The sequence below is a fragment of the Triticum urartu genome, chromosome 2A (assembly GCF_056163025.1).
Source record: "Triticum urartu cultivar PI428250 chromosome 2A, HENAU_Tu73, whole genome shotgun sequence".
Classification (NCBI taxonomy): domain Eukaryota; kingdom Viridiplantae; phylum Streptophyta; class Magnoliopsida; order Poales; family Poaceae; genus Triticum; species Triticum urartu.
This window is the reverse complement of record NC_141874.1, coordinates 622648101-622660368: the sequence shown is the minus strand read 5'-3', so window position 1 is coordinate 622660368 and position 12268 is coordinate 622648101. Positions and strand designations below refer to the sequence as shown.

The 12268-nt window shown below is 43.3% G+C and overlaps 1 protein-coding gene across 1 annotated transcript; it reads left to right on the top strand.

Annotated features, from left to right (window-relative positions):
* The first annotated feature begins 2567 nt into the window (after positions 1-2567).
* ALG12 (homolog of asparagine-linked glycosylation 12) lies at positions 2568-10416 on the top strand. The gene is made up of 20 exons (XM_048695658.2): positions 2568-2723; positions 2850-2935; positions 3345-3386; positions 3508-3553; positions 3771-3857; positions 3972-4027; positions 5014-5131; positions 5231-5289; positions 5616-5687; positions 6264-6327; positions 6421-6524; positions 6933-7004; positions 7332-7418; positions 7509-7576; positions 8045-8113; positions 8276-8358; positions 8584-8674; positions 9410-9475; positions 9734-9827; positions 10005-10416. Exons 1-20 carry the CDS (start codon positions 2669-2671, stop codon positions 10083-10085), a joined length of 1500 nt encoding a protein of 499 aa, XP_048551615.1. The 5' UTR covers positions 2568-2668; the 3' UTR covers positions 10086-10416.
* Positions 10417-12268: the final 1852 nt, after the last annotated feature.

Genomic DNA, 12268 nt, shown 5'->3' with positions numbered 1-12268 from the left:
AACATCAACACGTAAAACCTAGGCTCGAATGCCACTGTTGGGGAACGTAGTAATTTCAAAAAAATTCCTACGCACACGCAAGATCATGGTGATGCATAGCAACGAGAGGGGAGAGTGTGATCTACGTACCCTCGTAGACCGACAGCGGAAGCGTTATGACAACGCGGTTGATGTAGTCGTACGTCTTCACGGCCCGACCGATCAAGCACCGAAACTACGGCACCTCCGAGTTTTAGCACACGTTCAGCTCGATGACGATCCCCAGACTCCGATCCAGCAAAGTGTCGGGGAAGAGTTCCGTCAGCACGACGGCGTGGTGACGATCTTGATGTTCTACCGTTGCAGGGCTTCGCCTAAGCACCGCTACAATATTATCGAGGAGTATGGTGGAAGGGGGCACCGCACACGGCTAAGAAAATGATCACGTGGATCAACTTGTGTGTCTAGGGGTGCCTCCTGCCCCCGTATATAAAGGAGCAAGGGGAGGAGGCCGGCCGGCCCTAGGGCGCGCCAAGGAGGAGGAGTCCTTCTCCTAGTTGGAGTAGGACTCCCCTCTTTCCTACTCCTACTAGGAGGGGGAAAGGAAGGGGGAGAGGGAGAAGGAAAGGGGGGCGCCCCCCCCTCTCCTAGTCCAATTCGGACCAGAGGGGGAGGGGGCGCGCGGCCCACCCTGGCCGCCCCTCTCTCTCTCCACTATGGCCCATAAGGCACTTCGATTTTCTCCGAAATCATTCGGAACACTTCCGGTGTCCGAATATAGCTGTCCAATATATCAATCTTTATGTCTCGACCATTTCGAGACTCCTCGTCATGTCCGTGATCACATCCGAGACTCCGAACTAACTTCGGTACATCAAAACTCATAAACTCATAATATAACTGTCATCGAAACCTTAAGCGTGCGGACCCTACGGGTTCGAGAACAATGTAGACATGACCGAGACATGTCTCCGGTCAATAACCAATAGCGGAACCTGGATGCTCATATTGGCTCCCACATATTCTACGAAGATCTTTATCGGTCAGACCGCATAACAACATACGTTGTTCCCTTTGTCATCGGTATGTTACTTGCCCGAGATTCGATCGTCGGTATCTCAATACCTAGTTCAATCTCGTTACCGGCAAGTCTCTTTACTCGTTTCGTAATACATCATCTCGCAACTAACTCATTAGTTGCAATGCTTGCAAGGCTTATGTGATGTGCATTACCGAGAGGGCCCAGAGATACCTCTCCGACAATCGGAGTGACAAATCCTAATCTCGAAATACGTCAACCCAACATTTACCTTTGGAGACACCTGTAGAGCTCCTTTATAATCACCTAGTTATGTTGTGACGTTTGGTAGCACACAAAGTGTTCCTCCGGCAAACGGGGGTTGCATAATCTCATAGTCATAGGAACATGTATAAGTCATGAAGAAAGCAATAGCAACATACTAAACGATCGGGTGCTAAGCTAATGGAATGGGTCATGTCAATCACATCATTCTTCTAATGATGTGATCCCATTAATCAAATAACAACTCTTTTGTTCATGGTTAGGAAACATAACCATCTTCGATTAACGAGCTAGTCAAGTAGAGGCATACTAGTGACACTCTGTTTGTCTATGTATTCACACATGTATTATGTTTCCGATTAATACAATTCTAACATGAATAATAAACGTTTATCATGATATAAGGAAATAAATAATAACTTTATTATTGCCTCTAGGGCATATTTCCTTCAGGCCGCCCCTTTCCTTTTAAACCCCAGGAAAAACAATTTTCTTGCTATGATTTTTGTTACTCGCATGGTTTCTGAAGAGAACAACTCGTCGAGTCTGCAATAAAATCTTTTTTCATAACAAAAAGATCTCATGTTCCCAATGCTACATCAGTTCTTCTGGCAATGGTGTCCTTGGGATTCTGGTAATGGTGTCATGAGTTAAGATGATTTAACAGTATACTTGAAATGAATAAATTTTCTAGAAATTATTTGGATTTTTTCGTTCTCATGTCCATGTATTCGTAACACCTTTTTCTCATTCACAACTGTGCTTTGTGGGCCAACCTTTTTCATAGTGTTTGCATCCCAACCTGCTGTTTCTACTATCCTTTTCTTTTTGTCTTCATTTTTTATAGAAACAAACATTTTTACTACATGCATTTTGAAAAATATGCGAACATTCTAAAATACATGATTTTTTTCAAAATACGCAAACATTTTAAAAATACATGGATTTTAACACTTTTAAAATACATGAACATTTTCTAAAAAATCAAGATTTGTTTTAAACCATGAACTTTGTTAAATTTCATGATTTTTCAATGCTTTTTTATATTTGTTTTAATACGAAAAAATCGACCCCATTATTTTTCGACAGCCGGTTTGCGAGCGAGTTATTGGACCGGTCCACATTGCCCCTGCGTGGGCGATCTGCTGCCCTCGTTATTTAAAATCAAAACTATACCAGCCCAGTGCCATGACTTTCCTGGGCCGTTCGCGTTTACTGGGCCGTTCGCATTTTACCAGCCACAGCCACTAATTAGCCCGAAATCCTCTTATACTCAAAGAAAAAGATTAACCTTTCCTAAAAAAATTAACCCGAAGTCCCGGACCGGCGAAGCGGCTTGGCTCGACCGGAACACCAAAGGCACGAACCCACTCGCCGGCCACCGAGATGGCTCCACCGCCGCCCGGCCCTACGCCGGCGGCGAGGCTACTGAGGGAGTACGGTGAGTCGCTTCGCTTCGGCGCTCTCCGTCCCTTGCTTGCTTTCTGGCTCGCGAAGCTTCTAGAACTTAGGGTTCTGCTGCTGTGGAGGACTTTGGGGATCTGATGCGTCGGGAGCTCGCTTGCAGGGTGGGACCTGATGCTGGGATCGATCGCCGCGTTCTACGCCGTCATGGTGCCTTACACCAAGGTGGAGGAGAGCTTCAATGTGCAGGTTCGTGTTTGTGCTTCCCCTCTGCTTGAATAGTTCAAACTGCCCAGCTTGTAGTGTCAGATGTGCAATTTACATGATGTGAAGGGTGTTTCCTCATGATAATTTGGGTTTCATCTACGCTCCTGTATGTAGGAACGCCTATGAGTTTATATCTGGACAACTTTCCCCTTAGGCGTGGTAGTTAATTTGCAGGCATTTTGCTGTTCAGAATCCGTTTCATTCAGTAATTTTCATCATACAGTGAAATCGAACGAGCTTTCCTTTCTCAATATCAATTTTGATATTAGTTAAGTCTTGGATTTCTCCGTTCAATTGGTTAAGTTTTAATTAACTGTATTTCTTATGCTTGCACTTGTACTGTCAGTAGTTCCAACTGCTTCAGCTAACGGTTGAGTCATTTATTCTCTAGGCCATGCATGATATTCTGTACCACAATCATCACATCGACAAGGTAACTTTAGCTGCTAATTTCCCTCCAGTTTCCCTTTTCTAAATGATGTTGTTAGTTAATTACATTTAGATGTTTGTTTGTCAATTTATGTAATATTTTGTTTCTCTCCAATTTGCTGCAGTATGACCATTTGGAGTTTCCTGGCGTTGTTCCTCGGACATTTATAGGTAATAATCAAGCGGCCATGAAATCCTTGATTTGCACAGCATGATGCAGTATCCTTATAAACAACCAACTGATGCCTGGTTCAAGCCTAGCCCGTGAGAACTGAGAAGTAATTGATCAAGCCTAGATAGAAGTAAACGAGTAAACACGATTTACCGTTTATACTTGTGTCGACAAAGAAGCACGATACATTAATATGATGTGCTGTCTGTTTTTCAGGAGCATTGGTAATAGCTATTCTCTCATTGCCTGCGGTTCTCATAATGCGTGTATTTCAATTTCCAAAGATTTATAGTCTTCTAGCAGGTAATTATCAATTTATCATGAGCTTAAAACATGCTTCAAGTTTATGTTGTTTGGTTATGACTTACTAGTTAACATAGATTTGACAGACTGATGTTTTTTCTGTTTGCCTTATAGTTCGATTAGTATTGGGCTGTGTCAACCTGACGACTTTGAGACTTTTCCGAGTTGAGGTATTTTCTCTTTTCATTTCTCCTTCTGTCCCACTGAATTTCATCAATTTGAGTTTTTTGGTCGATGTTCACATTTACCATTGGTGCCCCTGAAAGTGAATAACAATTAATCCGTCAATATGTTTTCCTTTGAACTGTCAAGCCAACTCACCGGGAAAGGAACCAAAATTGGAAAATGATTTTTGCTTATGGTGTTGCGAGAAAGCACGGAGATGATATAAATGGGGAAGAGAATCTTGGTTCTTTGGGTGTATAAAATGGTTGCAATTATATTCGAGCTACCAAAGTGGTTACAATTAAAGATTGAATCGATCTACTAATTCGTTTTGTCCTTTCCTAATCAAACTTTTCTTTCTGAACTTACCTTTTAACTCCTTAAGCCTTGACATAGTGGGCAAGGAAAATATTCTTAGTCCTGGGACTCTGCAGCCAGCATTGGATCTAGATCTTTTCCATGAGCATGGCGAGACTTAGGCTGCCGGCAATATGGCAGACCTCATAACCACTTGTCAAATTTGGATTTGACACTGCAGTAGATACTTAATAGTTAATACCATGGTCCAAATTTAACGACTCACTTTAGTGGAAGAATACCTAAAGTGCATGATTCTCTTTTTGTAAATCGAGCATATGTCCTCAGTATGCTGGTTTTGATTGAAATCCTAGCTTTTCTTGCTTGGTTTGAGCAGATAGATTTTCAAACTGTACTTCTGAACCAGCTCAAATTTCACAGAGTAAGTTTCTTTCAACCATACAAAACAGAACTTAGTTGCCGTCCGAGATTTCTGCAGAAACTTCAAAGTGCTAAGTAACGTCATGAATCATTGTATCCACGATGTCTCTTTGGCCTGTATTTCTTTTCCTCGACTGTTCTGTGTCCATCTCGAGTAACTCTCCATTGGATTTCTGTTGTATAACAATGAGCATGAGCTATTGCCCTGACCTTGGCAATATCATGATTTACTTGATTTGTTTCTGACAAGCAGGTCAAAAGAAAGTTTGGTCGCCATGTTGAAGCATTCTTTGTGTTACTAACTGCTATCCAGTTTCATGCTTTGTTCTACTCAACCCGGCCTCTTCCAAATATCTTAGCATTAGCTTTAGGTGGGAACACTACTGTTACTGTTTCTTAATATCACAATACCATTTATCTACTTAGGAGATTGTAGTATTCATAACTCATATGTGCTCTCTGTCATGCAGTCAACTTGGCATACTCTTTCTGGTTCAAGGGAAATTACCTACGCACATTACAGGCACTGGTATGCCTTCTTTGGCGCCATCACCTTAGCTTCATTCGTTGTTATCTATGCGCTGTTTTAACATTTATTTACAGATTACAGGAATAAATTGTTCATTACCACTTAATCATATACAATGACATCTCGAAATTTACCTACTGTGCATGAAAATATTAAGTGCAGTGAACGGACTTCTGGACATTGTGATATAGTAATTCTTAGTTCTTACTCTGGGTTCAATAAAACCTGCTGTTATATTACTAAATAAAATTATTTCTCCACTTCAAGACCAGCAGCATATGTTGCACTTCTATCAAACTGTGTGTAATTTTCCATTTTACATGCAGATTATTGCAGCTGTTGTTTTTAGATGTGATATGATTCTACTTCTTGGTACGATAGGGGTTGCACTTTTGCTGGTGAGTGTCTGGCTTATCAGACTCTATTTCCTTTGAACACTTGCATGCCAATTTTATCTCTTTCTGTTATACTCCCTCCGTCCCAAAATTCTTGTCTTATATTTGACTAAATACGGATGAATCAAGTCACGTTTTAGTATTAGATACATCCTTATCTAGACAAATTTAAGACAAGAATTTTGGGACGGAGGGAGTACTAGTTTTGTGCAGTGCCAGTTTTTAAACTATGCACTACTTGATTGCTTGTTTGACTTGAGTTCCAAGTAACTTATCTCATGCAGACATATTGCTGCAAGGTTCAGTTCAGTTGATGTTTTATCACATCAACTTTTGTGCTTCTGTAGTGAATTAGTTAAACTTGTGTCAAGGATGATAACATGTGAGGTTCGAGGTGTGGCGCAATAGACTACTATGAAACATACTCTTTGAAAGCTATAATAACCTTTCATAGTCTTGCTCTTATTTATTTATTTGCATTTGGATAATGTACATATTATTGCTATACACTAATTGTTTGTGAAGTTAGAGCTGCGGACTGAGGTACACTAAGATTTGAATTTGACAATGCCATGACAGAGCAGGTCTTTTTCTCTAATGGAAGCCGTAAAATGTTGCATAAGCACTGCTCTTTTATGCATTGGTATGGTTCTCTATACTGCGCTGAGTTTTGACACTAATTTTTACGTGAATGTTGTGTATGAAACCTTGACTCCCTTTGGATAACCTCTTTCAGGTTTCACGGTACTAGTTGACTCGATAATGTGGCAGAGAATCCTGTGGCCAGAATTTGAAGTTTTCTGGTTTAATTCAGTTCTGAACCGAAGTTCAGAATGGGGTGTATCCTTTATGCTTTGTTTTTGTGAAACTGCAGTTTATTTTTTGATAGAAAAAAAATGTTGAGAATGTCTCTATACAGTAATGTTCGCTAATACTTTGCAGTGCACTTTGGGACATACCATCCTTTTTTGTCTTATGAACCAGAAATGCCTTTCTTTCCCTCTCAGTTATTCAAGTTTGTTGTCCTTTTTCGTTAACTTTGTGGAAACTTTGGATGTGCACAGAACCTTCCATTTTACCTATGTATGCATGTGCACAAAAGGAGGAAGCATACACATATTTGTTGGATTTCAAGAGTTATCCTCTTGTTTCTTGATTCGAATAGGAGGACCTCTGTAATATCCAAATAACACTGTTGTGATTTGTGAAAGACCTACCTCTGTTCTCCATAACTATTATATTACTCAGACACATTCGATCCATTGGTACTTCACCTCAGCACTTCCACGCTCCATGCTTGTAGCCTATCCTCTTTGCTTGGTAAGATAGCTTGGCTACAAAAAATACATTTGACCGACTGGTTTATTTTGTGTCCATTTCATCATGTTTGTACAGTAGTATGTATAACAATTAAATTCCAGTTAGACCAACATTGTCATAGTTAATTAACTTGTTACCTCTAAAAAAGTTAATTAACTTGCCACTTCTACATGGACTTTTATGTGTAAAGTATACCATTTATTTGAATCAGCTAATGATTTTCATGTGATGTAAGTTTTTTGAGTGAGTAGCTAAGGCATTATTGTTATTATAGTGATGCTAAAAAATAGGCAATTTATCTCGTCGGGCCTTCCTTTTTGATACCAGGTTGGTGCTCTTCTTGATAGGAGGATAGTGCCATACGTTCTTCCAGTCACTTTATTTGTTGTACTCTATTCGAAACTTCCACATAAGGTAATTCTTAATGTCTGGATCTATTTTTATTTTTATGTCTGTAGAACATTAAGCTAATCTTGCATGTAATCGCCTCTGTTTATATTTCAGGAGCTTCGTTTCATAATTGCTGCAGTTCCCATGCTTAATGTGTCTGCTTCTCTGGCCGCAAGCAGATTGTGAGCATAACCATTCTACTATGTTATCTACTTCCTACAGTCTTAGGCTAGTCATAGTGGGGGAGTAAACTTACACTAGTGTCATGCATGACACTAGTCTATGTTACTATCTTCATAGTGGGGACTGGGGAATATCATAGAGGTAGTGTCATAGGTGGTTGTATTTATTAGCTTGTAGACTCATGTTGTCTTGGGAAGTGCTATGTGATGGTAACGTATTATGTTACCAACACATCTCTCCTCATTAACTACCTGCCACATAAGCAAACTTGCCTTGGGGTGTATTATGTTACTAGCTAAGTTACTCCCACTATGGCCATCCTTAGCAGTGTGACAAATGCATGATAGCAACGATTGCTTCCTTTGTATACCTGCCTTTTGTCATCCTTCATATTATGTCGTTCCTTCTTATATTCTTGGTTTTGTGTTTTTGTGGTCATTTTATGTTTTTCTTCCAATTTTTTTCAGATATAATAACAGAAAGAAAAGTGGTTGGAATTTCCTTTATGTTCTCATGCTTGGTGCCTTTCTTGTCAGGTAGACTAATGATTGTAACATGTTGACATTTGAAGCAACATAGTACTCCCTCCATCCCATAATATAAGAGCGTTTTTGACACTACACTAGTTTTAAAAACTCTCTTATATTATGGGACGGAGGGAGTATATATTACTGAAAACTAACATATAAATCTTTTAGCCTTGGATACTCTGCTGTGAGTTTCATGGCCTCCTACAGCAATTATCCTGGTGGGCATGCTCTAAAGGCTCTACATGTAGCAGGTGAGCTCTACCAAATTCTTTTATAATATATGTTCTGTCATCATTCTGTTATATATGCAGAAACTACAAACATAGATTACCTGTACTTTACTCTGAATCACAAGCACCAAATGACAAAAGGAGCAGCTATCTAATATTGTGTACTATTTTAGCATGGGTGCATTGACAATTGGTGACCTTTATTGACACCAGTTTCTACTCAACTTCGTGTTTCTCTTCTGCCAGATTCTTCTATGAAGGAAAAAATGGTCCACATTGATGTCTTAACCGCGATGAGTGGGGTTTCTCGTTTCTGCGAAAATGAATACCCTTGGAGGTACGTTACTACCTACAAAAGCACAAAATTTATTGTGGAATGTTGAATAATGCATCTCTCTTTGCTATTCCCTGGTTGACATAAAAATGGTTCTCTTTTACCAACTACTCTTTCACTTCTTTTAGCAAAGTATATACTTATGAGTGCCACCATATATACTACATCACGTGCTATATTACCTTGTATGCTCTGATGCTTTGTGCCAATAGTCCTTTATGTACATTCTTGGCATCTGGCTGGATCCTAGCTGGACTCCAGTTATAATCATGTTCTTCTTTCGAGAAGAGTTTATAATCATGTTCTAACTATGTGGCACATAAAGTGCCGTACACAGACAAGAAGTTACATATGACCCTTTAAATATAGTAACTTAAACGATACCAATCTGGTCTCTAACTCTAATCTTGTCCCTTTCTACATAACTCACCTGCATATTTGAATAATACTCCATATCTATTTGAGTGTTACCTAATCCTATATCCCTGCACATAACACAAGAATTGCTAGTGTATCTGTCCCACTGTATCTGTATGGACTAAGTGCCACCGGAGAACAATGTAGAAATCATCACCCCATCAGTTGATTAACGCTAGTTCTATTCTCACATTGCACAAAGATTGATGCTGTGCGTCGTTCTGATTTTTGTTAACTTTGCTTACACCGTTAGTGAGCTTCCATTGTTTTACATCTGAATTCTTGCGCTTGTATCTGGACGCACGTTTTGCTCAATGGCAGATACTCGAAGGAGGAGGACATTTCCATTGAAGAATATCAGAACAGAAATTTCACCTATCTACTGAAGTGAGTACAAGTAGTTTGTTTCTTCAATCTGCTCGCTTTTTTTAATAATCCTCTTGTTCGAAATGGAAACTAAAAATCGCATGAACGACCGCTAAGTGGTCCTTGGAAACTCATGGGGTGCACTTCGAATATGCGAGAAGAGGCAAATCACCCAAAGAAAAAGAAAACGTGTCCCCCTTTTTACATGGGATTGGCTAATAAGAATCTCCCTGACGTCGTGATGCTTTGTCTCTCTTTTCTGTTGGACATATCGAACAGTGAGCACCGCTACGTTAGTGGCTACAAGTGCTTGTTTGGCGTGGACGGATTCTCCAGAGCCAGAATTCAACCCCGGTTCCCACCACTTTCCCTGGTACGCTACCATCAGTCTCTTCCTCAGCACACACTCATCGTCTCGCCTGACAGCTCTTCCCCCCCCCCCCCCCCCCCCCCCCCGCCCCCCCCCGGCGGTATGCCGTGTCCCGTCGAAGCATTTATGCTCTTATTACCTGTCGCTAACCCGGGCCAACATTTACTACTGCTGCTGCAGGTGAAAGTGCCGAAAGTGTTCGCACATGGGAGCTTGGGGGATCCCGATATTCTGTCGCTAGATTGGCCCGGCTGCCCCTGAGAGCGGCGTGGCGAGGCGACGATGCCCAGATCTCTGTCGCGGGACCACCGACTAGTACAAACAGTTGAGGATGCGGAAGCGTGCGTGGCTCCAGCTCCAGGCGGAGAGCTCCTTCCAGTCCATACTCTCGAAGGTACAGTCCCAGGCGTGCCATGTTTGTAAGGTTAAGGCCTTTTTTGGTTTCAAATAAGTCACCAACTTATAAGTCGAAAAGTGCAAAAAGTGACTTATTTTCCCAAACGGACCCAACTTATAAGTCATCCTAACTTATAAGTCATAAGTTGCTCCACCCCAGCTTAAAACTTATAAGTCACCCCTTTTGCATGGGTCCCATCACCTTTACATGAAAAAACAAGATAGAGAGGTGTGCTCAGATGACTTATAAATCAGATGGTAACCAAACAGGCGTGACTTATAAGTCACTGATTTTAGGTCACCTGACTTATAAGTCAGGTGACTTATTGGAACCAAACAGGCCCTAAATACTATTAGAACGTCGCAGTCCGGAGCCAGAAAAATCGAGGATCCATCTATGTGTGTACAACGAGCTTTGGCCTGTGCCTCTGTGGCATCGCTGTCCTTATCTGGTTCTCCTGTAGACAAATGAAGGAACGGGGGACGACGTGACGGTGTCTTTAGGGAGGAAAGGTATTTTATCTGCGGTGCATCAGTGCGGGTGCTGTGTGTCTCCTAGTCGATGACACGTCCGCTGCCTAAAGTCCCCATGTGCCGCCAATCGTGTGCGGCCGAACCGCGGATTGCTCGCGGACAAGTCCACGCTCGCGAGTCGGGAGTTGACAGTTGACACGGGCTCGGGCTGGACCGGCCGGGCGGCACCAAACCAGGCCAGCGCCCCGCCCGCGCACGCTCGGCAGGGCCGCCGGGGTGGTCCGCCGTTGGTTCACCCTCATACGCTGCTGCTCGCCAGTTCCCGATGGAGCGAGCGTCGCACGCTGCCGCGCGCCTGCCCGTGCTCTGGCAAGGGGCAGCGTCTGTCTGTCTGTCTGTAGGCGCGATCTCGGTAGATCTCGATCCTGACACCACGTCCAGGTCGGAGGATCGCTTTGCTTCGTGTCTCCTCCTTCCGCGGCTACACCTGCCCCTGGCTCGCACGCCTGCATGTCCACTGACGGGTCAGTCGCCATGCAACACTGTCGGTCGGTCAGACCTCTCCTCGTCTTCGGCCGCGCTGCCGCTGCATTTGAGGAGGACCACGCCAGGACTCGAGTGCCTGCATCCAACAACGCCGGGCCGGATCGGATCGGATCGCCTGGCTAGCGAGGCACTCGAATCGCCCTTGGAAGTCGAGCCCTTGCCTCTCGCCATCGCCGTCGTCATTGCTTCAGGACTAAGGAAGTCGTGGTGGTGGTCGTCGTCCAGGGTATTGTAGTCCTACTAGGACAAGGTCATGGTCATCGGCCGACGGGGCATAGGCCAAAGGGCAAAGGAGCACCGAGTAAAGGCAGGAGGGCAGCACAAGTACGACCTCGCCGGTTGCCATGGTGCGGCCCTACCTGCTCCGTCGTTGCACCTCCTTTCAATTCTTTGGGCACCATTTCATTATTCGTCGCCTGGTCGGTGGCCATTTGTTTATCCAAGCCTAACTGTCTGCAGTATTATTCCCCTCGATCTGATCTAATCCAATCCTAGAGGCTAGAGAGTAGAGTAATCCAGCGGCTCCAGTCGCTGCCGTCCGGGGCGAGCCAACCGAACCTATGAGGACACTGTGTGTGATGCCACCCACATCCACACGCACGCACAGAGAAGGGAAGAGGGCGGTGATGAGAGTGATGTCCGAGCCCGAACCACCACCGGTGGCTGCAAAAGGCCATCGACTGACCCGTCTCGGCCTTTTTTTATACGAGCTGCTTGCTTTGTGGCGTTGGTGCATGGCATATACGGTAACTCCACTTGTGTTAGGTACTACCGGGTACTAGTACTGCTGCTCGAGTTTAGGTCGAGAAGAGGTGCGCACAACGCAAGTGGAGCAGTAGTACACAATACGAACCCCCACGCTTCCCACCTCCGCCCGGGTCGACCGCGACGTCGCCGTACGTCCAAAGACAGCGACGAGACGGAACCAAATATACGTCGAAAATGAAAGAACCGGAGCCAAACCCATAGCTGCAGTCTGCAGACATGATGCCGAGTGACACATAAACTAGGGGCGGTTGGAAGTCTAA